General features: G+C 46.3%; 1 protein-coding gene and 2 pseudogenes across 2 annotated transcripts in view; 2 read left to right on the top strand and 1 right to left on the bottom strand.

Moving 5' to 3' along the window:
- Positions 1–26,591, top strand: part of CCDC9B (coiled-coil domain containing 9B) — a 68,690-nt gene extending 42,099 nt beyond the window's left edge. For both annotated transcript variants that reach the window (XM_066634190.1, XM_066634199.1), the window contains exons 7-13: positions 2,067–2,251; positions 3,538–3,593; positions 4,083–4,136; positions 6,524–6,626; positions 16,866–16,923; positions 18,114–18,826; positions 25,835–26,591. In XM_066634190.1, coding sequence (XP_066490287.1) covers positions 2,067–2,251; positions 3,538–3,593; positions 4,083–4,136; positions 6,524–6,626; positions 16,866–16,923; positions 18,114–18,826; positions 25,835–25,844 — 1,179 coding nt within the window. In that variant the 3' untranslated portion in view covers positions 25,845–26,591. The remainder of the gene's footprint in view (positions 1–2,066; positions 2,252–3,537; positions 3,594–4,082; positions 4,137–6,523; positions 6,627–16,865; positions 16,924–18,113; positions 18,827–25,834) is intronic.
- On the bottom strand, positions 1,830–1,943 carry LOC136637898 (5S ribosomal RNA; annotated as a pseudogene).
- LOC136637923 (5S ribosomal RNA) lies at positions 4,985–5,103 on the top strand (annotated as a pseudogene).
- Positions 26,592–26,829: the final 238 nt, after the last annotated feature.

Genomic DNA, 26,829 nt, shown 5'->3' with positions numbered 1-26,829 from the left:
CAATAAAAAAAAATCCACTGGCAACAAATCTCCATTAAAACAACATCAGGAAAAACAGTGTGAGATGTAAGCAATCTAACAAGTCCAAAATATCAGCAGACCAAAATAGCATCCAAAATAGCAGCAATAAATAGCAGCAGCTGTACAGCAACAGAACAGCAGGGTAACAACTGCTTAGCCATTAAGTGCTGGGTTGGTAAAGCATTTCTAAGTTGGCACTTTGAAAAAAACAGTGATGTGGATGCTGTACAAATATGTCTGGGGAGAGCATTCCATGAGTGGGGCACCACCACAGAGAAGGCCTTCTTCCCACTTGCCCAAAGTCTGAAGGTGGGGCAGTAGCATAGCCCGGGGGGGGGGGGTTGGCACAGTAAGTGCAGCAGGTGCTGCAATGTAAGCGCCCCCTCCCACTTGCCATCAGAGCCTGTTGGAGCAGTGATGGCAACATAGATGCAAGTGCCTGTGTTTGCAAATGCTGCAATATCTTGCATATCTTAAAGGCTGGACCTGGGAACAGGTATTCCTTCAGGCATCACAACTCATTTTTCACCCATCTTTCTAAACCATGAAAAGAACAGTCAATGAACTGTAGCTCCTGGCTCCGCCTGTCTTCAGCAAAGAGAGATGTAGCGGGACTAGTGGTCACTGTTCATTAAAACCTTGGCTTCCCAAAGGTGCTCACACTGGCCACACGCGGCCACTGAGGACTTCTGAGGAATCCGTTTTGCTTTATTGACATTGTATCGGATATGAAAGTGCTGTGGTCACACTTATGGCCACCATGCACGTCACTCGGTCCCAGCTAAAGAGCAGCTTCAGAAGCATCGGCCAAGAGACAACTAATTAGGGCTGATTGAACTAGTCCTCAGTAGCAACTTCCTGACTGACAGATGTTTTGGTGACACGGAGTATGCACAAGCCTAGCAGGTCCTACTTGCTGCTTCCATTTCTTCCCCTTTCATTTTATCTTGAGTAGTCAGTATCTTTACATTTGAGTGCTGAAGGAGTTTTAATTCAAAAGCTGTTGAAGCAGGGCTTAGGGTGCTAGAACATAAGAAAACGTGATTTTCTGCACAGAACTGGTTGGCTGTAATGGAAGATCAGAAGATCATCAGGTGGATGATGTGGTGTTGACAGTGATCGCATGTTTTGACAGCTGTTTGACAGCTCTGGGATGGGCAGGGCTGACTCCACAGCTGTAATAAATCAAGGCCAATGGAGACTCTGATGGACACCTGAGCTTCATTTGACCTTGATGAGACTTTGAATGGACTGAAGAGATGGCTCAGCTGAGCCTAACTTGGACTTCTCACAGCTGAGTTGAATTTGGATTTAACAAGGGGCTGCAGGATAAAAGGCAGCTTCAGAAGGAACCAAGGGCTGGCCAAGCAGGATGCTGACCCAGCCGGAAGCTGGACACTGACCAAGAGGGCTACCTGACCCAGACCTATAGGAAGAGTGGACTGCCAGGACCCTGCTGGAGGAGACACACTGCTGGAGAGGAGAAACTCTACTGCAGAAGACTGGACTGTGTTTTGGAGACCAGATTGGACTTGGACTGGAGGCTTCAGACGTTACCCCTGTAGTTAAGTGGAGTTTTGGGGAGGGAAAGCCTCTGGACAAGAGGACTTGCAGGGAGTGTCTGTGTTTGTAGCAATAAATTCTTGTTATTTGCTATAGATAAGGAGTTCTGTGTTCATTCCATTGCACACTGCAGCTGTTGTTCCTGGAAAAGGAGGGTGTTAATTAGCCAAAAAGCGGGCATTAGAAGGGAATTGGGATATTTGGCAGAACATTGGCAACCTTCAGTCTCAAAAGACTATGGTATAAGCCTATAGCACCCAGTATTCCCAGGCGGTCTCCCATCCAAGTACTAACCAAGCCTGACCCTGCTTAGCTTCTGAGATCAGACGAGATCAGGCATGTGCAGGGTAACAGTTAGCAAACCAGAATGGTTTGCAGTACAACAAAGATTAAGAATGCCACAGTCATCCAATCCTTTATTTGAGTTCTTGGCATCCAGATGTCGCTCCTGCATTAATTAGACTCCCTTTTGTTTCAATTAGGAGAGAGGGAAATCTCCCCAGAAGAGCGCCGGGGACAAGAGCTGCACTCTGACTGGGAGAGAACGGTCAGAATACATGCGATGGAAGAAAGAACGGGATCAGATTGACCTCGAGCGGCTGGCACGCCACAAGAATGCAAGGGGAGAATGGCGGCGGGCTTGGGATGTAGAAAAATCAGAACGCATGTAGGTCTTCTCCAAGTAACCCCCTCCTCCAGCACACAGCATACTGTAGCCTCCCAAAGGCCAGTGGTAGAAGCAATGTCCAGTGGGAGTGAGAAAGCTGATGGGAAGCAATATATCTAATTATGCTCTTGGGAGTGTGTGCTTATGGATTTTATGTGGTTTATGATTGCCAGAGAAGGAGAATAGTACATCAATATGTCTGCCTCAATAGTTATTTCAGATCCAATGACCCACAGAGGATCCATTATAATGTCAAAATCTATGCAGCTGATGGAGCATCTCAAGGCATTTAGAAAATAAAGTCTCAGAAACCCAGACACCACAAATTCTATTCATAGCAAAAAGCCAGCCTAGTTTATAAATCCTACTTTTATTAGTGAGTGCTCCCCAGGCATTCAAAAATGATGAGTAGGGGTTATCCTGCATCAGTGTATCTATTTAGTAACATAAGAACATAAGAAGTGGTGATGGCCACTAAGAAGACCCCTGTTGGATCAGACCAGAGGCCGATCTAGTCCAGCTTCCTGTATCTCACAGTGGCCCACCCGATGCCTCATGGAGCACACAAGACAACAAGAGACCTGCATCCTGTACTCCATTGCATATGGCATTCAGATATAGCTTACTTCTAGAACTAGGAGATTGCATTTACCCAACATGGCTTGTAAGCTGGGATGGACTTTTCCTCCATAAATCTGTCCAATTGCCTTTTACAGGCATCTAGGCCAGGTGCCATCACCACATCTTGTGTCCAGGAGTACACGAGGAGTACACGAGGAGTAGTCATGAGGCACCCCTACTTCATTCATAGTCGTAGAACTCAGGATAACCTAAGTATCAAGAGTGACCAGCAAGATGTACTACTGCGTACAATGCATAATGAACTTATGCAATTCACAGCCAACTTGTGTTGATGGCCTCTATCTTACATGCTTTAAAAAGGGATTAGACAAATTTGAGGAAGACAGCTAAGGCTGCAATCCTAACTACACTTTCCTGAGAGTAAGCCCCATTGAACAAAATAGGACTTGCTTCTGAGTAGACCTGGTTAGGATTGTGCCCTAAGTTGCAGGACACAGGACATTCATGCAGAGATCACTATTGTGTACAATAAACTGAAGATTTTATAGGCTGATCTATTACTTATCAGATATACAACATGCCTGACAAGGGGCTGATTCAGACTGTCATTTTTCACTTGCTAAAGTTAAGATGAGAACACTATGTCAGCCTATTATTTTTTCCCCAGCGGCTTCGCAAATGAATTGGTCTTTTTTCATCTGCAGGTTTGAGGATTCTAAGGATGGGGAACCCACATTGGATTGCCCCCCCAGTAAGAAAGGTCAGCCAGGGATTTGATATTTATTAATGCTAAATCAATAAGCACACCAGGGGAGACACAATTTTTGTGCTTAAATCAGCTGTGAAGAAATCAACTCTTGGATGTTTTCTATCTTGGGCTTGAACCTTCAGGCTTCTTTCTGCCAATGGTTTGAAAATTTTTTGACATGTAACTTACAAGAAAATCACATGATGCCTGAAGGAAATAAAATTAATTTCAGTGCCCCACTCACCCCAGGATGTGATTTACAAAAAAGCTGAAAAACACAAAGCCATTTGTTGTAATGTCTCGTTTAGCCATTAGCCCAAATGTACATATTTTCATCTGTTGTATGCTGGTAAAATCCAAACCTCTTTTTCCTGGAATCACACGTATTTGTGTGCGTGTTAGCTGATAAGGCAACCTGTATGCTGGATTTTTGGGGAGGGGCTAGGAAGGCAAATTTGCTTTTATAATGTCTTATGGTTTTTCATCTTTTGTTCTTTCAAGGGGGAAGAAATGCCAGAAAGTCCCAGCACCGATCGCTGCCTTTGGAAGAGAAAGGTGAGTGAACCCCAGGAATAGCCTTCAATTCACTTGTAGCGTTAATGCTAACTTTTTTTTGTCAGACCAGCTAACCACCAGCAAACACATTACTGTGAGAGGGCAGAGTCTTGTTACCTTTATAGAGGTATTTATTTAGTTTAAAATTTTTTTTTACCCTGCTATTCATTTAAGACTAAAGTGAATATCAAAAATAAATCAATAATAATAATTTACCAAAAAAAGCCACCTAAAAACATCAAATTATAAACCAGTAGAGTAAAACAGCTAATATATAAAGCATACACATATAGCAGCAGGATACAAATAAAAACCTGTGGCACAAATCAAAGTTTCCTTCCCGGGACAAATAGCAATAACAAGCAGGGCTGGCTGAAGCAGCACAATCGGGCCACAATTCCTCCCCCCCCCCAAGTGTACTCCTTATTTCAGTCCTTCCTCCCAAGGGCCCTTAATACAAAGCAGGAAGAACAGAATATACTGGCAGTGTCATGCTCTGGACTTCCTGCCTTGTTTCAAGAGCCTGTAGGAGGAAGGACCAAATTAAGGGGATGGGATGCAGTTGTGTAGCTACAGAGGGTGGCATGGTTGGTAAGTACTACAGGCACTGCAACATTGCCGTTGCTGCCTGGAATGGCTCTGACGGCGAGTGGAAGGGGCTGCTTACACATGCTGCAGCAAGTTGCAGCACCTGCAGTACTCAACACACCACCCCCTGTAGCTACGCCTCTGGCGGGATCACCATGTTCCAATCCTCAGAACAGCTCCATTGGTCGCAGATGGCAGGGGGAAGCATTGTGCAAGGCATCCCTCATCTGGTTGCCACTCCCCTCAACTCATTTCTCAATGTGAGTGTCACTGTTACCCTGCACATGCCCAATCTCGTCTGATCTCAGAAGCTAAGCAGGGTCAGGCCTGGTTAGTACTTGGATGGGAGACCGCCTGGGAATACCGGGTGCTGTAGGCTTATACCATAGTCTTTCGAGACTGAAGGTTGCCAACCAACCATTTGTTAGCTTGATAGCTGTGACTGGCTGTGGCCATGGAGGAGCTGAATGATTCAGATCTGGTTGATGATGGGGCAAAGGGCCAAAGCCCTGTTGCCTACACCATAGTCACAGTCTGGATCCCCCCATCAGCTGATTTTTAGAGAAGAGAATCAAGAACACCAGAGTTAATCATATTGTTAATGCATTACGTAGTTTGGCCCTTAGCAGAAGAAAAAGGTACTGGATGCCATTCAGTTTTTCCAACTGATCTGCTGGTAATTGCACATATATCTGCAAATTTGTGGTTGCTTTTCTCCTTTACAGCTGTGTTGGTGCTGTGGGCCTGTGTTTCCTTTGCCTTTCTGTGAAATCATGGTTTGATTTGACACTGAGTAAAAGAGAAATTCTGGTTTTTCCAGCTGGATTTATCAGTCTTTGACAGCTTCTTTCACTGTAGGGAGTTCTAGCTGGGCTAGCAGCCAAGCAGAAAACTTGGGAGCAGCAAGGCAGAAAGTGTTGATCAAGATGCATGCTGGGAATGGTACCATACGAGTGATAGTGTTGATGGCATGCTTTGGTCTCTGGACAGATATAAAAGTAGGCTATGCAACAAGGGGGTATGCTGGGAATCAGAGGTGTTGTCAACGGCCCTGGTGCATGGCCAGTGACGTCACAATGCCATGTGAAGTTGTGACATCATTTCCGGTTTCGCCTGGAGAAGGAGGAGGTGCTGGCGGTGACTGCTTTGTGCTATGGCTGCTGCCCCCCCATTCCTTTTCTTGTGGGGGCTTTCCCTTTAAGGTGCACCCCTTCAAGTGGGAGCCTCCACAGATTGTGAAGTGGCTGCAACCAGCACCGTGTCCTTCTCTGGAGAACCCAGAAGTTATGGAGTCCTTTGAAATTGCAGTCCTTTGGCATAGCGACTGGGACAAGTGCTCCTCAGGCTTTGCCCTTGTTACGACTCTACTGGGAATGGCTGGAGAAGGTGAGAGGACAAGAAAGCTGTGTGCATTTTGTGGTTAAGGAGCATACTGAGAGGTAGCACAAGGAAAGGTGGCAAAAAAGAGGTGTGAGGATGATCAAAGAGTGACCCTCAAGGGAGAACTGTGCATCAAGATAATTAGCAGCTTGAAACAACCGTTCTTTCTCTGCAATTTGACCTTGAAGGTGGACATTTTTTGTCTTCTTCAGCATAATTCTCCTATTTTCTCCTGCTAACTGCGAATTCTAATCCTTCACCTGATTTCCTGAAAGACCAGGAACCTTCAGTCCAGCCTTAATTGCCACTAAAGCTTGCTTCAGTCCCGGAGGTCGGAGACTGTAATATGAGAGTGCTGGAGCTGGCCTGGAGCTGGTTTGCCTGCCAGCTTCCAGCTCTGTCTATGGCATGTTTTTCAGGAGGACCACACAGAACAAGCAGCACCGAATCTGCTTCCAGAACATTGCCAGTAGTGAGCAGTAAAGCCAGAGGGAAGGACAGACTGACAGGCAGAGCCAGAAGGTAAGGGGGGGGGGAGAGATAGAAAAGGGGCTTCCCTACATCTTGAAAGTTTTCTTTGCCTCCATCTGAGTACAAAATGTGGGTTCCTTTGTGGAACAGAGACACAGGTCAAGGCAACTACATTAATGACCCAATCAAATCCCACACTGGCACATAGGGTTCACGGCTGCCAACACACTGTCCGCTGCATCTTGTGCGCCAGCTGGGATGAGGCAGGTCGAAAAGGTATGTTTACAGTTACCTTGTGTACAGTTACCTACAGTCTCTGGACCACCCTATGGGTCTCCTTGGATCCATGCCACCTCTTTTGCTGGCATAGATCTGAACCCCCATTGGGCACGGGACTGGGGCTCAGAATATGGTGGCCACAGCCACCAAGATCCATCCACATCCTGCCCCTGATCCGCCCACATACCGTCCCAACCCACCCCAACTGCCAGCTGAAACCTGCTGATGACCACGGTGCCATGCCTGCATACTGCACAGATAGGATTGGCCATATGTGCTGTTGTGGGTTTTGTTTGTTTGTTTTAAATTAACTGCTTTAGTGAATTATTATAATATCCACACTGCAGTTATTAGCAAAGACTGTATAGGTCTCAGGGACATAAAGTCTTCCTCTTCAAGATTTCAGTGGTCAGTGAAGATTTTGCAAGATTGGCTGGTGGGTTAGCTTAGAGCCCTCATATTCAGACTATCTTCAGGATATTCTGGCAATAGAACCCAGCCGGGGGGGAAATAGTCTTGGGGGACAGATTGCAGAGAAGTAATCTGTAAGCCAAATGGAGGGTTTCATACCTATCTTGCTCTTACAACGGGACCCGAAGCCTCTATGCTGCACTCTCTATGCCAGTGTTTTTCAAACTGTGTGTCAGGACCCACTAGGTGGGTTGCGAACCAATTTCAGATGGGTCCCCATTCATTTCAATATTTTATTTTTAACATATTAGACTTGATGCTTCCATGGTATGTGATTGCATTTGGGGAAATGTTACAGACCTGTACTTTTAACAAGCAACTTTGTATATTCTTTTAATAATGATAACACAGGCCTACAAAATTGAGGGTTAGAAAAGTTTTTCCCAAACTTTATGGTGGTTTGTTATGAATTTGGGGTGCCAATTCCAAAAATGGCATCCATTTTGCCCTATCACGTCTATTTTTGGAGAGATAGTATAGCCTCATTAGTGAATGGTTCAAGCAGCTTCCTCATGAGGAAGCTGCTTGAACCATTCACTAAAGAGGCTATGCCATGTCTCCAAAACTAGACATGATAGGGCAAAACTGATGCCATTTTTGAATCAGCACCCCAAATATACTCAGGAATTGGTGTAACGTTTAAGGAAGCAAAATGTTTGTTGGCCTCTGTAATCAATGGGACTTAATCCTGGGTAAGGATTGCAGCCTAGGATTGTGAAAAATTTTCCTGCTTGATGATGTCACTTCCAGTCATGACATCACTTCTGGTGGGTCCCAACAGATTCTCTTTCTAAAAAGTGGGTCCTGGTGCTAAATGTGTGAGAACCACTGTTCTATGCAGTTGGAACTGGCCTGCAGTTCAGGAAACAGGTCTGCTACTGTCGCATCTAATTAAGCTCTAAGAACCAATAACAAAATACATGGTTTTGCTCCTTCTAAGGAGCTGTCCCTCTCTCTGGCTTGCTTGCGTCACAACAAGGGAATGTGGAAATATGTGCATGAGATCTACTGGTAGTAGCAACTAGCCCTGATCAGCTGTGTTAATATATATGATCATTTGTGACAGGGAAGAAATTTTAGTAAGAGAAAATCACAAGTGCATATTTTCAAATAGAACATATTCCTCTTTGTTCTTCTGTAAAGTGAAGTCTAGCCATCATGCTGCATGGTCCTATGTATGTTTCCTCAAAAGAAAGCTGCACTGTGTTCAGTGGGATTTAGAGCACAATGCTAACCAACTTTCCAACACCGGCATAGCTGTGCCAGGGGGGCATTTGCGGCATCCTGTAGTTGGGGGACAGTCATGGAGACCTCCTCAAGGTTAGGCAATGTTTGTTCCTTTACCTTGGAGTTGTATTGCCCTTATGTCGGTGCTGGAAAGTGGGTTAGGACTGCACCCTTATTCTCATACAACTTCATCCTTAGTTTTGAAATTCAATTGATAAAAAGTATTTGCAAAACAGTGTCTCACAGAGTCACATTTGGGTACCAGTTCTCTAAAATTCATGCCCTTTAGACTACCACCACCTCCAGCATACAAACTATAATTAGTTGCTTCAGCTCTTGCAACTTCTTAACCTCTTCCACAAACCTGTCATCTAATGGACACCCCCCCTTTTTTCTTCAACAATTACCAGTTTCAGTCTCCATCTCCACAGAGAAAGATGAGTAAGTGTTTTAAGAACAGACTGTATCACTGAGGGAAGTACATCTAAATTCCCAAAAGAAAAGCTTCTTGGAAGCTGAATGAAAAAAACAAATTATATTTGCCCTCTCTGGACTACACTGAGAAGCACTGAGAATACCAGTTCAACTATATCAATGATTCTTTCCGCAAATCTGTCCCATGGTTGTTGGGTTGCAATCCTGAAGGGGGGCAATGGTGCTTTATTAATATTTCTTATAATCAAGAAAACACTGATGTATATGAACAATACATATATACCTTTATTTTCCAAATGTTTACATTTTAATGGAGCTTACAAAAAGTTGTTAATAGTTGCATTTTTATTAAATGGATGCAAATGGAAGTTCGGCATTCTGAGTCACAGGGTTTTCCTGGCCAATCTATTCACTGAGCCTCTGATAAAATTGTTGCACAGTGAAAAAATGCTGTCTCTTTGCATAGGATCAAAAACAAAGCCCTTTGAATAATGTACAGTTCAGTCTCTCCACTGTCAAACAGTTAGTCAGACAGTTAAAACAAGAAACTTAACTACTCTTTTGAGCATATTCCATCTCTGAGACCAGGCTGCCATACAAAAGTAAATTGCATTTTTTTGCAAAATTCCATTAGAGTCTCATTTAAAACATCAGATCTATTCTTTAAAGTGCCCTTGATGCATAACCATCTGTCTGCTGTGATTTTTAATCTCAGAATTGTCCACACATGGACAATAACAGAGCTCCAAAGCAACAACTTGTTAGAGTAGTCCTGTGGTCTTAGTGGAGACTTTGCGTTAGTGATATGACAAGCAGTTGTTATACATGGGAAGTGGATGTAGTTTTTGGACTTTTATGGCCTTTAAATGTTGTCCGGTTATTATATCTGTACATGTGCTCTGTGGCGTAGCTAGAGGGGGTGCAAAGCACTAAGTTTTGCAGGGAGCCTTGATGCAGTGTGCAAGGAGCCCCTCCCCCTTCCCTTCGGAACCATTCCAGGCTGTGGGAGTAAAACGGAGGCATATACAAACTTATATTGCAAACTTAAATCTTTTTAACTACTATTGTTTCTTCTAGTAATTGGTCCTTATACCATTCTCATGGCATAAAAGTGCTTTAGGAAGGGGTGAAAATATGGCAATACTTGCCTTTTAAAACTCCATTGGTGTTGCAAACAACAACAAAAGCAGATTTATTTCTTTTCCCATTCATTTTAGTCACTTCTGTTGCAAGACAGTGTAGTCCAGCAACCAGTGCACCAGCAGAAGGCAAAGGCAAGGGAATAACGCTGCAATCCTATCCACACTTACCTGGGAGTAAGTTCCATTTAATATAATGGGACTTACTTCTGAGTAGACATGCATAGAATTGGGCTCTGAGTCCACACTACTACTATCTCTCCCATTGTATTTTGCTAGTTCCTTTCCCTTGCCACCACATGTCAACAAACTACCCCATCCTCTTCCATCTACCTCTGCTGCTCCACACCAGTTTTCTTTCCCAAGTTGGAAAGAATGTTATATGGCTAGTGCAGCTTCATCTGATGGTCAGACTAGGCATATTTTGTCTCATTCCTTTTTTAACCACACAAGTCTTCTTTTAATTTGTTCAGTCAAACAGCAGTCATGCAGAAAGAGACAGATCATGCATGAGAATGCAGAATGTAACAAGAGAATCAGACAGTTATTCACCCAAGCAGGACCTCATAAGTGGATACACAGCTAATGTCACATCTGATTTGACCCTAAGTTTTGCAGCTGTGTCATGCTGTTAAAGGCCAGTCAGGATAGCCCTGAGGTGCTCTTTCTCTGGAATTGATGGGTATACGCACTTGCTCATGTTATTCCAGCAGTGGCATTAATAAAGCTGCAGTTATTTCAAAAGGATGTTTCCTAGTCATTTTCTGGGCAGGTAAGAATACCAATTGCCCCGGGGGAGATCAAGCTCTTAACAGAAGTACTCCCCATATCTTCTAGCACCACTGTCTTTAGCCAATGAGGTATATTTGTTAGCAATTTATAGTATTCTTATCTTCAGTGACACATTCAGATGGCAGTGAGGGGGATGTGACACTAATCAGAGGAATCAGTAGCCATGACTTGATACCAACAGTGTTAAAAAAGCCATTATAAAAACATAGTCATGCGTATGTTATATGACGGGGAAAAATCTCCAACAGCCCAGTCCTATCCATCTTCCCCTGCTGCATTAGCCGCTTTATCCAGTGGAGGACTGTATTGGAATCATGGAAGATCTGGCAAGGAGGTAGATGTGGTTGCGAACATCACTTATTGTCTCGACAGGCTGGTAGACAGTGCTGGGGGAGAGGTAGCGGTTGTGGTGCATGTCGGCACCAACGACTTGGGCAAGTGTAGCTGGGAGGTCCTGGAGGCCAAATTTAGGCTTTTAGGCAGGAAGCTGAAAGCCAGGACCTCAAAGGTAGCGTTCTCTGAAGTGCTACCTGTTCCACGCGCAGGGCCAGCTAGGCAGGCGGAGATCAGGGGTCTCAATGCGTGGATGAGACGGTGGTGTAGGGAGGAGGGGTTTAGATTCGTTAGGCACTGGGGAATGTTTTGGGACAAGCGGGGCCTGTACAAGAGGGACAGGCTCCACTTGAACCAGAATGGAACCAGACTGCTGGCGCATAACATTAAAAAGGTGGCAGAGCAGCTTTTAAACTGATCCCTGGGGGAAGGCTGACAGGAGCCGAGGGGCATCCGGTTCGGGACTCCTCATCCCTATGGGATGAGGATGGGGAGGTTAGACAACAACAAGACAAAGGCAGAGTAGGAGAAGAAATTGGGAAAGGTAGCATGATGGGATGTGATAGATGGTTTGGCACAATGAGAGGATGCGTGGACAAAGGAGCGAATAAGCAGCCCATTCTGGGCCATTCCGTGTACAAATGCTTTTATGCGAATGCCCGAAGACTACGAGCAAAGGTGGGAGAACTGGAATGTCTGGTGACAAAGGAAAACATTGACATAGTGGGCATAACAGAAAGCTGGTGGAATGCGGAGAATCAGTGGGATACCGCAATCCCGGGCTATAAACTCTACAGGAGGGACAGGCAGGGGCGTGTTGGAGGTGGGGTGGCCGTTTATGTTAAGGAAGGGATAGAATCCAGCAAAGTAGAGATTGAAGGTGGGTCCGACTCCACCGTAGAATCTCTGTGGGTTAAATTACCAGGCTTGTGCAGTGATGTAATACTGGGGGCGTGCTATCGTCCTCCAGACCAGAAATCGGATGGGGACCTTGAAATGAGGAAACAGATCAGGGAGGTGACAAGGAGGGACAGGGTTGTAATCATGGGGGACTTCAATTATCCTCATATTGACTGGGTCAATTTGTGTTCTGGTCATGATAAGGAAACCGGATTTCTTGACGTGCTAAATGACTGTGGCTTAGAGCAGCTAGTCACGGAGCCCACCAGAGGGCAGGTGACTCTGGATTTAATATTGTGCCGTACACAGGACCTGGTTAGAGATGTAAATGTTACTGAGCCATTGGGGAACAGTGATCATGCTGCGATCCATTTTGACGTGCACGTTGGGGGAAGAATACCAGGCAAATCTCTAACAAAAACGCTTGACTTCCGACGGGCGGACTTCCCTCAAATGAGGAGGCTGGTTAGAAAGAGGTTGAAAGGGAGGGTAAAAAGAGTCCAATCTCTCCAGTGTGCATGGAGGCTGCTTAAGACAACAGTAATAGAGGCCCAGCAGAGGTGTATACCGCAAAGAAAGAAGGGTTCCACTAAATCCAGGAGGGTGCCAGCCAAGTTAGAGAGGCTGTGAAGGGCAAGGAAGCTTCCTTCCGTAAATGGAAGTCTTGCCCTAATGAGGAGAATAAAAAGGAACATAAACTTTGGCAAAAGAAATGTAAGAAGGTGATACGGGAGGCCAAGCGAGACTATGAGGAACGCATGGCCAGCAACATTAAGGGGAATAATAAAAGCTTCTTCAAATATGTTAGAAGCAGGAAACCCGCCAGAGAAGCGGTTGGCCCTCTGGATGGTGAGGGAGGGAAAGGGGAGATAAAAGGAGACTTAGAGATGGCAGAGAAATTAAATGAGTTCTTTGCATCTGTCTTCACAGCAGAAGACCTCGGGCAGATACCGCTGCCCGAACGGCCCCTCCTGACCGAGGAGTTAAGTCAGATAGAGGTTAAAAGAGAAGATGTTTCAGACCTCATTGATAAATTAAAGATCAATAAGTCACCGGGCCTTATGGCATCCACCCAAGAGTTATTAAGGAATTGAAGAATGAAGTTGCAGATCTCTTGACTAAGGTGTGCAACTTGTCCCTCAAAATGGCCACTGTGCCAGAAGATTGGAGGATAGTAAATGTCACGCCTATTTTTAAAAAGGGAAAGAGGGGGAACCTGGGAAACTATAGGCCGGTCAGCCTAACATCCATACCGGGTAAGATGGTGGAATGCCTCATCAAAGATAGGATCTCAAAACACATAGATGAACAGGCCTTGCTGAGGGAGAGTCAGCATGGCTTCTGTAAGGGTAAGTCTTGCCTCACGAACCTTATAGAATTCTTTGAAAAGGTCAATAGGCATGTGGATTTGGGAGAACCTGTGTACATTATATATCTGGACTTTCAGAAGGTGTTTGACACGGTCCCTCACCAAAGGCTACTGAAAAAACTCCACAGTCAGGGAATTAGAGGACAGGTCCTCTCCTGGATTGAGAACTGGTTGGAGGCCAGGAAGCAGAGAGTGGGTGTCAATGGACAATTTTCACAATGGAGAGAGGTGAAAAGTGGTGTGCCCCAAGGATCTGTCCTGGGACCGGTGCTTTTCAACCTGTTCATAAATGACCTGGAGACAGGGTTGAGCAGTGAAGTGGCTAAGTTTGCGGACAACACCAAACTTTTCCAAGTGGTGAAGACCAGAAGTGATTGTGAGGAGCTCCAGAAAGATCTCTCCAGACTGGCAGAATGGGCAGCAAAATGGCAGATGCGCTTCAATGTCAGTAAGTGTAAAGTCATGCACATTGGGGCAAAAAATCAAAACTTTAGATATAGGCTGATGGGTTCTGAGCTGTCTGTGACAGATCAGGAGAGAGATCTTGGGGTGGTGGTGGACAGGTCGATGAAAGTGTCGACCCAATGTGCGGCGGCAGTGAAGAAGGCCAATTCTATGCTTGGGATCATTAGGAAGGGTATTGAGAACAAAACTGCTAATATTATATTGCCGTTGTACAAATCTATGGTAAGGCCACACCTGGAGTATTGTGTCCAGTTCTGGTCGCCACATCTCAAAAAAGACATAGTGGAAATGGAAAAGGTGCAAAAGAGAGCAACTAAGATGATTACCGGGCTGGGGCACTTTCCTTATGAGGAAAGGCTACGGCGTTTGGGCCTCTTCAGCCTAGAAAAGAGATGCCTGAGGGGGGACATGATTGAGACATACAAAATTATGCAGGGGATGGACAGAGTGGATAGGGAGATGCTCTTTACACTCTCACATAATACCAGAACCAGGGGACATCCACTAAAATTGAGTGTTGGGCGGGTTAGGACAGACAAAAGAAAATATTTCTTTACTCAGCGTGTGGTCAGTCTGTGGAACTCCTTGCCACAGGATGTGGTGCTGGCGTCTAACCTAGACGCCTTTAAAAGGGGATTGGACAAGTTTCTGGAGGAAAAATCCATTACAGGGTACAAGCAATGATGTGTATGCGCAACCTCCTGATTTTAGAAATGTGCTTTGTCAGAATGCCAGATGCAAGGGAGGGCACCAGGATGAGGTCTCTTGTTATCTGGTGTGCTCCCTGAGGCATTTGGTGGGCCGCTGTGAGATACAGGAAGCTGGACTAGATGGGCCTATGGCCTGATCCAGTGGGGCTGTTCTTATGTTCTTATGGTGTCAGCAGTGGCCCCTTTAAGGGTAAGGCCTGGGCATCCAGCAAAGTGTGCTGCACAGCTACAGCCACTTGAAGGCATTAGGGCCCTCAGGCATAAAAGCATCTGATGAAGGGAAAGTTTGGTGTGGGTAGCAGAAGGAGGCAAGCTTGAGGAAGGACAGATTGGATTAATGGACTGATGTGTGAATGGATTTTGGAAGCTGCTGGAGCAGAAACTACTGGAGACACTAAGACTGGTGTTGGTCTGCTGTGCCCAAGACCTGCTGAGAACCAAGGGGCTGCTGTAGTGGTGGGAGGCTGCTGGCAGGAAGGAGGACCTCTGTAGGTTAAACAGGTGAGCTACCCTGGTGGTGGGGTCCAGCAGTACTGCAGGGCAGAACCAGGGTCATTTTTGAGGAAAGAAGGGGAGCTAATTAGCTAAATGTGGGCATAATTCTCCAGGAGGTGCTTGGACTGGGAATCTGGCAGAACAAGGAGAGGAGCAGATCAGGGGGCTTTGAAGGGGAAAGGGAATTTAAATCCCTGTACACTTCTGTAAGCCTCTCAGTCTACAGTGGGTCTCCTTGAACCTGTTTCAGTGATTTTGCTGGCGCAAGTTTGAAGAGGGAAGAGGGGTGGGGAGGCTGCCCAGGACAGGATTTGGTGCATGCCATCACCACCAGACCTAGTCCTCCTGCAGCCTCCCTGCCCCCTATTGTGCCCCCTCCCTGCCCCTGTTCTGCCCACCTCCTTGCCCCTGTTCTGCCTCCTCCCTACCTCTACATTATCTTGTAATTCTTATAATGATCCCTGGAAAGGAAGACAGTATGATCCTTTGCATGTCAATTCAGAAGTAAGTCCCACTGAGTTCAATGGGACTCAGGTAAGCATGTATAAGGTAAGCATGTATAGCAGCAGTTCCCAAAGTCCTACTCAGATGTTGGGACTGCTGTGAGTTGTTGTAGTGGCAGGGCAGGGCAGGAGCAGGGGGATGGCACTGTTGGAACCTAAGGACATTCCCACCTACCTGAGAATGTACTGAAGCTTCCCATGGGAGCCTGGAAGCTTGCAAACCACACGTGAGCTCCAAGAGCAGAACATAGCTTGTTGCAGCCATGCAGAGGGTTGTGGAGGTGGCTGTAAGCCTCTGGGACCTCCCTGGGAGGCTGCTGGACATCCCCAGGTAAGTGGAGATGCAATCGCTGCAGTGCTGCTGGGGGCCCATTCCTGAGCCACTTCCCTTAAGGGGGAATGGCCCAGTTTTGGGTTCCAATTGTGGGTTGTGACCCACACTTTGAGAACCACTGGTGTATAGGATTGCAGCCCTAGTGAGTTTACAGTAGAGGCAAGATTTGAGGGGAAGAGGTCCTGATTCATAGCTCAGTCTCACAACCAGGGAGATATGCAAGCTCTCAGATTTCTCCTTGCCAGGAAAGCTGCTCTTGTTGTGCCTGCAATCAGTGCCACAGTGATGAATATGAACTATTCATGTGTACACAAATTTGTAAAATTTTGTGCTATTTCAACAGAAATGCAATACACTATTAATAGCAAATAGCTGTTAAAAGCAGGAAAAGAGGTGGCAAGCTGACTATCACTTTTCTCTTTCTGAGTCTCTTTGCATGTGACTTAGAAAATGCTCTGGGATAAATTTTTCATACTGGTGTCAGTTCTCAAGCTGTGGCAGACAGCTGCACAAATCATGGGCATATGTGATTATTCAAATGACAAATGTCTGGAAAAGAAATTGGATTTTATGATTTTATCATATTAAAGTTTTTAACAACCAGATTAAAGAAGATTAATGAACTCTGATGAGCCTCTGGAATGAAGATAAATCTGCTTTCTGTGAGCTCAACTGTTGCAGTGAATCTGAGCATTCTGAGAAGGAGATGTCTGCCAGGACTCCGAAGGTGGCTTTGGGCCAGAGTTCTCAAAGTGTGTGGCAGACATGAGAAGCTCTTCTCCAACAGAGTGGAGGACCTCTTTTGCCATCCAAAAATGTTTTGCATGCTGTTTTACAGATGGGATTCCAAGGAAGGTGAAGAAGTTCCCTTTGTAAAGGATGAAACTGATAGGCAGGTGAGTCTACAGAATTATCTGCTCAGATACTTACAAAGCAGCTAACAATCGATCATTAAGGGCTCCATCCTATCTGGGCCTTGCAGAACTTACTATGAAAAGAAAAGAAAGAGGTGCTTTATCTTTTTGGCTGTTTTTCCTATCAACCTTAGGGCACCCAGCAGCTTTCACACTGTGGAAAGGTGTAAAAGAAATGGGAAACCTCTGTGTCTCTCCCCCCCCCCCCCCGTTGTCCCGTCTGGAGGATATGGAATGGTCCAGAGCTGATGGAGAAAGCAGGAATCAACTAAACTTACACAGTCTAATCTGGAGTCAGAATCCCTGAGGGGAGTAGACAGCACAACAACATAGTCAGGCAGGAGAATACAAGTTCAGAATCCTAGGACTATGAGCAGTGAGCTACAGGTCTTTCAGTGACCTGGTTGGCAACCTTCAGTCTCGAAAGATTATGGTATAAGCCTACAGCATCCGGTATTCCCAGGTGGTCTCCCATCCAAGTACTAACTAGGCCTGACCCTGCTTAGCTTCCAAGATCGGGCAGGTGCAGGGTAACAGTTGCTGCTAGAGTGACCTGGACAGGCCACTAAAGGTCCAGTTCTGTTTAGACACCGTCCCACTGGCTGATTCCCTGAGGCTGGATGGGAGTGGAAGCTGGCACCTCAAGGCTGCTAAGGTGGCACCTTGGGGCCGGTGGCTGGCACACTCTTTCCTTACTTTTATGAAGTAAAATCTGTGCAAAACCAGTAATCATGTGGGTCATGTGGAAGGGAAGCCTGTATTCACCTATTCTCATGCTTCCTGAATACAGATATTACCCAAGAAATATGGTGTCCAGCCACAGGGAAAGGGCAACCAAAATGCTTTGTGAAGGCATATTTAATCCATGTTAAGTGCTATTGAATATACAGTTTAAAAGAGATTGAAGAGGAGGAACTGTGCATTGCGTTGGTGAAGACAGTGCTGGAGAATATGAATATATTTGATATGTTCTTAATCACAATCTATTATTTGATTGATTAGTAACATTCTAGTGCGGTGTATCTCACTTCTCCCCAAGAAAAGTGATTAGTTAGTCACCAAACGAACTAATATTGATAGCTCAGATATCGATAGCTCTGGGCAGGTAATCTGATTTGACTTTAAATGAATAACTTGAACACAAAGTATAATTTTGTCTTATGTCATTCTAGACATCTACTAGCACCGAACAACTAAAAGGTCGAATTCTGGTCAGCGAAGTCTTAAAGGAACAGAGCAGCCCAAAAGGGTTGGAGAAGACTGCAGAGCCACAAGATTCCCAGGAGTGCAGTGTTTTCGTACCACCAGCCGGAAAGGGCCCATCTGCAGGTGAAGATCAGAGCACAAAGGAAAAGACCAGGAGGTGCCTTATCCAGGAAGTGCCTACATTAAGCACAGATGAACCTGGGGCAGATCTCAAGCTCAATAAGACAATATTTGGGGCTGATCTGTCTCCTAAGGGCAACTGTATTCCCAGCTCTTACCAGGGAGTGGTTGGGAGCACAGTGCAGGCCGCTGGGTGCGACCTTAAGGAAACCAATTCCACATTGCTAAGTGATGGCTTGGACAAAAGTGCACATTCTGAAAGGGTCCCTAATGAGGACTGTGCAGAGAACCCTAGTGAGCTGCTGATAAAGACTAAAACAGGTGATGGAAGTCAAGGACTGTCAACAGCAGGACAAGGAGAAGTAGAAATCCTAAAGAGGCCAAAAATTCATGTGAAAGAAAGTGATGCCACTGCTCAGCTTGTGCACAGGGACAAATCCAGATCCCTAAGTAAAGAAACCCCAGACAGAGTGAATGTATCTGCCCAAGAAGAGGAAGCAGCAATGAGGAACAAGAAACAAGAACAACCTGAAACATACAGCAGAGCACAGGAAGTAAGGTAAGGAAGAATACATTGGGCTACAGAAGCCTGAAGGTGAGTGAATCCTATGCTGCTTGTTCATGTATGTGGTCTTGTGTCTCAAGAACTCAGCTGGTAATTCACAGCCCAGTCCTGAGCTGCCCAGAGCGTGGGGCTGCCGTGGTGCCTAAAACAGCTGCCACAGTATCCTGCGAACTCTGGGCAGCTGCCGCTGTCTCCTTGGGAGAAAGGAACTTTCATCCCCTTCCCTCTAGTAAAGGAAGTAGCCCTGCAATAGGCCTACTCAGTTCTGCAGCAGCTGTTGAGCTGGTGCAGAATCAGAGTCATGTGTTGAGCCACGCGGCCCAACACAGGGCTCAGGATCCAGTGGAGCTGAGCTTGCCCCCCACCCTGCTCCCTCCCCCCACCATGCCGCCTCGCCTCCTCCCGCCTCCCCTCACCCTGGAATGCCCCCACTCACCTCTTCACCACCCAGTGGTCAGGACAACTGCTAAGTAGTAGAATATGGCCCAGCACAGGCTCACGTTGGGCTAGTTCCAGGGCTGGGCGCATGATGTTGGCAACCTTCAGTCTCGAAAGACTATGGTATCGCGCTCTGAAAGGTGGTTCTGGCACAGCGTCTAGTGTGGCTGAAAAGGCCAATCCGGGAGTGACAATCCCTTCCACACCGGGAGCAAGTGCAGTCTGTCCCTGGTCTGTCTCCCTGGCTGTGGGCCTTCCTTCTTTGCCTCTTAGCCTCAGACTGTAGGGCAAGTGTCTGGGAAAGGCCATGCTGCACAGCCTGCCTCCAAGCGGGCCGCTCAGAGGCCAGGGCATAAGGACTTGCAAACATGCCTTATGGCACGTTTGTGACAGTGTGCACCGGTGGTAAGCTCAGGATCAGGCCCTCAGTTACCTATTTTATTTAAATAGGTAGTTCTGTTCTAAACACAAAGCAATGTACATGGATAAAATTCCACAGCAATCGTAAAGTGATCATAGAGGAACACATAGAAACACTTTATTGTAACAAAAAAAGGACCCAACAAATCCAACCAAAATTCAGGGGGCTAAGCTAGATGTTAATGGTGATTTTTCTTCAAAGGAACTATCGCCTTTAACTTCTTGCTACCAGTGTCTTAGCTGTCAATACAGTTCAGTTGGAGAATAATGAATTGAATTGAGTGGCCTGATGTGGATTTTCTCCAGAGGCTGCCTAAGCATTTTCCCCAGGCTTAAAGATCATCACTGGCTTTCCCTTCACTTGAAACATAAGTGTATACATTACAGTGCATGGACTAGTGATGACTGAGTGTTTGTATTGGATAGAGCAAGGAGAGGAATCTCCTTCCCTTCTGTTGACTTCATCTGACAGTCACCCATCCTGCAGGTGCTTTCAGGAAGGTGTCTTTGGGAACTGTCTTTATGGAGACATCTCCAGTGCACATCACACCCACAGATGGGACTGTAGCTTGATACAAGCATCCCTGCTTCTCATGCATAAGGACTTGAACCTGGGACCTATCTTCTCTAGGTAGGGTTATCTGGGAAAGATCTGTTTGGAACCCTGGAGGATTGCTGCCAGTCATGCTGGCATGCGTAGACTTGTGCTGTAACAGTGCAAGCCAGTACATGTCTATTCAGAGGGAAGTCCTGCTGTGCTCAATGGTTCAATGCTCTGTTACTTTCAGGAAAGTGCATATAAGCACTGCAGCCTGAGTTATGGATCTTCTCCTTGATAAGACATTGGCAGGGCTTGTCTCCATAACCTCTGTGTGCCCTTCTGAAGAGCTGCCGCGACACTTTGCACTTAGTTTTGCACTTGTGTTTAGCGCCAAAAATTGCAGGTGCTGGCATCAGGGGATTTAGCCAGCAGCTTTGTTTGATGGTGCACATCAAGCTTTAGCAAGTTAGATGTTGTGCTGTGAGGGGGAAGCAACGTAGGACAGCAGGAATCGCATGGAAAGGTTGAAAAGAGAAACAGAGAGTCTTCCAATGAATGTAGGAAGAAGGGAAGTACTGCTGTTGAAAAGAGGCATAGAAGAATTATCAGTAGCAATAATAGTCTTGGCTAGAACCCAAATTGCAGAACCTAACCAGTCCAGCAATTGGCATGCCGCAGAAGAGCCGGCCAGCGGCTGTAGGAGTGCAAGGCCTACTGGCTTGCTCCCTTACAGGATCATTGAGAGAGGCTCTTCCAGCTTTGTTCTGCTCTTCCAAACCTGATTCTTCTGGGTTCATCCAGCCACTGTTCTGAACTGTGCAGCTCCGCTTGGGGTTTGCACATGGCTGTCCAGGGAGGGGGTGAGGGGGCATCCTCCCTTGGCGGCCAATAGCAGACCCTGAGAGAGAAGAGCCAGCTGGCAGCTGAAGGAGTATTTGCCTCTCACCTCTCTCAGTAAGCTAGCAAGGGAGCACACCAGCAGGCCTGCGCCTGCTGCCCGACACTTCTGCAGCTGCCAACTGAGGCCCCATTCACCTCCCTTCATTCATTCATTCATTCATATCCTGCCTTTCCTATGCCAAAGCAAATGCCCAAGATGGCTGCCATGGGGGTGGGGAGATCTCACACCCCCTCAGGATGCCTCTGCATCCTACTGTCTTTTTTAGCAAAAATCCAAGCTGCATATGACCTCTTCTGATGGTTCTCAGCTTCCTTTCTCAGTAGGAGTCATGTGCCTGGTTTTTACCTTCCACCAGTTTCATAGGAGGCAGGGGGTGACCTACCTCAGGTACTGCGCCAGAAGGGGGTGCCGTGCAAGAAAGGAAATACAGTGGTGCCTTGCAAGACTAAATTAATTCATTCCGTGAGTCGTTTCGTTTTGCGAAATTTTCGTCTTGCAAAGTGCAATTTAAAACAAACCAAAAAAAGGAAAAAATTCATCTTGCGAAGCATGACCATGGAAAAATTCGCCTTGCGAGTCACCAAAAAAAATCACAAAACGCTTTCGTCTTGCAAGTTTTTCGTTGCATGAGGCATTCGTCTTGCGAGGCACCACTGTACTGGTACTCCTCCTAATAATCTTACAAGTCATTCCATCATTGTCTAAAAACTACAGCCCTAAGCTAAACTCATCCAGCACCTTCAGCCTTCATGTGATTTGTCTTCTAGAGACACTGAATCATTTTTGCGGCTTTCATCCACTGCTTCAAATGACAAGAAATAACTATTTAATCAAAATGCAGACCTACAGGCTTTCCAGTGGAGTGCCAGGGAACTCAGCAAAGGAAGGAAACCACAGAGACTTCTTATTCAGTTTTGTCCTGACTACTAATTTCATCATCTCCAGAGAAAATACAGTTGTAGGTAAATTACCAAAGCACAGTGGGGTGCTGACGTCAACCTTCTCCCTGACGTGAACAAGAGCAGTGTGGCCAAAGTCTTGTATGCTGCAGGTCAGCAGAGTATGGAGGAGCTCGATTTTATAATGCAAATGAGCATTTGCAGATTAGCATTTGCATTATAAGGCCTTAGCATTACAGATCAACACACCAAAATCCTCACACTGAGTACACAGTGGGCTTAAACACTTGCCTCAAAGGAAGAGGAACAAGCAATACTATAGCTCCGTGGCTAGAAGTTTGGAATGCTCCTCTTTTTTCATTTGACCTCCCATTCCATGAGTGATCAAAACAGGGCTGTCCCTGATATTTGTTTTTAGGGGGGCATCAGATATTGGCTAGGTGGGACATTGACCAATTGACCACACCCATTGGATGATCCAATCCTGAGCTATCCTACACCCAGAAGAGCATTGGCACCAAAATGGCTGCTACTGCATCCTGTGCATGCCAAGCAGGGGACATTCGTCCCCTTCCCCCAGGGAAAAGCCTAAGCCCCACAATGGGGCTACTCAAGTCTATGCTGGCTATTTTGCCAACACAGAGGTGAGAGGCCTTGTGTTGTGCGGTCTTGCTTCCCTCCTGCTCCACTTTCCCCTGCCTTCCCCCTGCCTTGGAACACCTCCCCCCCCCGCCCCGACTAACCTCTCCAAAGCCCCTCCCTTACTCCAGGCGGTGTGCAGTGGGTCTCCAGCGGGTGCTGGCTCAGCACGGACTGGTGCTGAATTGGCTCCAGCACTGTGTGTCACAGGTGTGCCTTAAGGAACATTTGTGACACTCGGCACCAATGTTGAGCTGGCAGGAAGAGCTCAGGATTGGGCTCCCACCTGCTAATCATTGAAGCCCCAGTATCCAAAGGCAATGATAGCTAGAGAGGCAGATGAGTCCAAGGTTAGTCCAAGGTCAGCACTCACAGCAACCATGTGCCAGCACTGTTCCTTCCCCCCCACTTTGGCATAAGAAAGAAGCTTTCTGTCATCATGTAGGATTTCATTTCAAAAATGCAGCTATGAAAAATCCCTTTGGTTTAGGAATGAATGGGGCGAATCCCATTCATTGCATGACAATGGTTCTGTTGTTCACATAGTGCCCTCAGTGTATCTGGCACTTTACAGAGTAAAATAATTGGGGGGAAAAATAAGTCCCGTCCCTGGAAAGTTTACAATTCAAATGTTGACAGTGGGAGCATATAGAATATGCACCTCTGAAGCTACACAGACATGAGATGTTCTTTCTCTTGGGATTCAGGCATTAAAAGGACAGGCAATAGCATCACGCGGTGGATGCAGGCCGCAATGGTTGATGCACGCGGGGCTTGACACCACTAATAATAATAATAATAATACAGGTATTTATATACCGCCTTTCTTGGTCTTTATTCAAGACTTTATTCAAGGTGGCTGACATAGGCAGGCTAATTTAAATCCCCTTAGGGATTTTTACAGTTGAAAGAAGGCTCTATCTTTCAAGAACCACAACATTCAGATGTTTCATTCTGATCTGGTTTCACATTCTGGCCTCCATCCTCCCACGCTCAGAGCAGATGGAAATAGTTCGGCTCAGCTTGTCAGCTGCTTCAAGGTCACACGGTGCCGGTGGCCTCAAATTGGTGACTTTGTGGATGTTATCTTCAGGCAAATGGAGGCTCTACCCTCTAGACCAGACCTCCTGCCACTACTAGCCAAAAATTTTTAAATCTTGGTATTTTCAAATGATACCATCATCTTATATATCATTCAATGTGTATTTTCATGCTGAATGCAGTGGAACAACCCATGTTTAAATGTCTCTATTTATCAAAAGTTACAGCCAAAAAATCAGCAGGGGGAGAGTGATGGAGCGTCACCACGCCCACCGCTCAGGGCATTGGCTCACTTGCTGCATGGGAGGATATCCATCGTGGAGGTGACATGCTGGTCTCCTGCACCAGGTGATGCAAACCCTGGTGAAGCCACTGAGGACTGGGATGGTCACTTCTCAGAGGAACTGCTGGGAAGTCTTTTAGCTGTTTTCCTAGGAAGCATTTATTTGAGGCAGAAGTGTAGCCAGAGGGGGGGCAGTGCGGTAAGTGTGTCTGGTGCCACAAAGTGTGTGCATTGTCGCTGCTACCTTGAATGGCTTCAGTGGCGAGGGGGAGGGCCTCTTACATGGTGTGTTGTAGCACCTGACGCACTTACTGCACCGCCCCCCAGCTATGCTCCTGATTTTAAGTCCAAAGGCATTATTAGTGTCCTGTTATTGATTATTTACCTGTATTGATCAATGCTCCTCTAACCCTTCACAGGGATATTGTGTTCCTCCTACTCTCATGGCATTGTTACTTTTAGGGTGCAATCCTAATATGTGCATGGGCCAGTGCAAGTCCCTTGTGCCGGCCCACTGGTGTCGCGAAAGTGCTATAAAGCACTTTCCTGCCACTGGGAGAGGATCGGCCTCTGCAGACCAGCCCAAGCTCCATTTGGCCGTGGCAACAGATAAGCCTGCACCAGCCGAGCTCAGCCAGCATGGGGTTTTGGGGGTGGGCAAGGGGAAGGCAGGAGGGAGGTGTTTCGGGGCAGGCGGGGGTAAACGGGGGCGACACCAGGATCAGGCACTTATGCCAGATCTGATCTCCTTTCCCAGGCAGCCCAGAGCAGCTCTGGGCTGTTCGGGTCTGCACCGCTTCCTGAGGTGGTGCAGATCTGAGTAGCCCCATTGGGGCTGCTGTGGCTTTATCCAGGGTAAGGGAAAGCGATTCCCATTGCCCCAGACTGAGCTGCTTTCAGCCCCAACCCTGCATTGGATGTAAGGCAGGCTCACCAGTGGTTAGCATTGGGTTGCCCCTGCGTTTCCCCGCAGTTCAGGTTATCTTTGTGCTTTCTAGGCAGAGAAAATCTTGTCAGCAAGATGAAAAGCCACGAATGTATAAATATGGACATTCTGAAATGCACGTTCAGCAGTTCCAATGAGGCACACGGCAGCAGCCAGAAAAGAAAAACGAAGAAAGAGAAACTCTCCCTCTCTCCAGTTTCAAATCAATAAGCATAAGATTAGACGGTTCCAAAATAGCTTTCCTTGCCATCTGCACTGTGTAACTAACAGCCCAGTCGCCAGCCTCTACCAATGCAGCTGAACCAACAGAGCATGTGCTTATGCTCTGGGGGGGGGGCAGTCATGGAGGTCTCCTTGAGGGAAGATCCTGAGGGAAGACCTTGAGGGACCTTCCTTGAGGAAAGACCTCTTTTCCTGGGGGAAATCTCCAGTGAGTCTCCCTGGGTCTACACCAGGCATTTTCCTGGCATAGGTCTAAGGAGAAAACAGGGTACAGAGTGTACTGTGTGGGGGTACAGAGCCCCATGTGTTGGACTGCAAAGAGAACAGAAAGAAGGAAAAGTGACTTGCTCAAAGTCACTCGGCAGGTGGAGTGATATATACCCCACTCCAGGGACAACAGCCTATACCACAGTAGCTCAGTTGCTAAAGCCAGGATCACAGACTCCTATCAGCAAGAACATAAAGCAGCTCCTTCATGACTGGCTCATTCTGTCAGCATTTGTCAAGTAATTGCCTTTTTTTGGCTCAGGACAGGATTCAGCCTCTGTCTTCTATTAGGGAGCAATTACAACCTGCCTGGGCCTAGGATGCACATCATGATTTTAATTTACTGCTTAGTGTTGCCTCCTAGGATTAGTCTTTTGAAGTTATTTTTGGTTGTTTGTTTTCCAGGACGCACTAAAGAAGTTCTGGTACACAAGATGAGCACAGTCTCCCCCTTGGACATTTCCTTCTGCACTTGGCTTCAGTACCCAGCCTCTGCTCCCTGTAACGCCCTACACTGTAGGCAAAGCTCATTTCTTCAGAAGCTGGTTATGCCCTCCAGTTGTCCAGTTTTGGATCCGCTCCCTCGATGCCCAAGGACAGTAACACCTACAAACAAGCAGTCCAGTGGAGAAAAAAGAAATCGCTGCCACTTTTATTTTGCACCTAACCCAGATCTTTCTTCCTCTCCCCTCCCCTCCATATTGTGGACATGTGGCAAGCCATGAGTTCTGTACCGTACACACTTTATATTTTATTTAATAACTAATTTTATTTAAAATGTGGGTTTGCTTTGTAGATACTTCCCCCCCCCTCTTTTTCTCCTGTATCATGGTCAATGGATCTATTGTCACTTTCCAAATGGATTAATGGACTTTGCAGAGCTTGTGTGTGCTTGACCTTGCAGATGTTTGGCCATCTAGAGGTAATTAAGAAGAGGCATCTGCCCTCTGTAGCAAAAGATGACTGAAGAGAACATTGTTCTAATCTAATAAGCAGGGAGATTGTATTATAGCTTGAGGTGTGCAAGTGTGGTGTAGAGGTTGGAGTGCTGGATTAGGACTGATCCCCCACCCAGCCACAAAGCTCACTGACTACAGACCAGGAATGTTCTTTCCATTGAACCTAACTCACAGGATTGTTATGAGGGTAAAACAGGACTGGGAAGAAATTGAGCTCCTTAGAGAAAGGGCATAAATGGAATTACTGATAGCTTTGCTCAAAGGTAACAGAATGATGAAGGGACCAGTGGTAGATAAAATTGTGTGCAATATAGAGCTGCAAATAGGTCTTTTTAGCTCTCCTGGTTTTGAATTGTGTCTGTCACTAACAAGCTAGTACTGAATGCAGAAAACGTTTTTAAAAATGGAGGAAATTTCCTACCTCCTTAGGACTAACATGGT

The sequence above is a fragment of the Tiliqua scincoides genome, chromosome 1 (genome assembly GCF_035046505.1).
Source record: "Tiliqua scincoides isolate rTilSci1 chromosome 1, rTilSci1.hap2, whole genome shotgun sequence".
Taxonomy (NCBI): Eukaryota; Metazoa; Chordata; class Lepidosauria; order Squamata; family Scincidae; genus Tiliqua; species Tiliqua scincoides.
The sequence above is the reverse complement of the archived record's forward strand: the minus strand, read 5'-3'. Positions and strand labels throughout refer to the sequence as shown.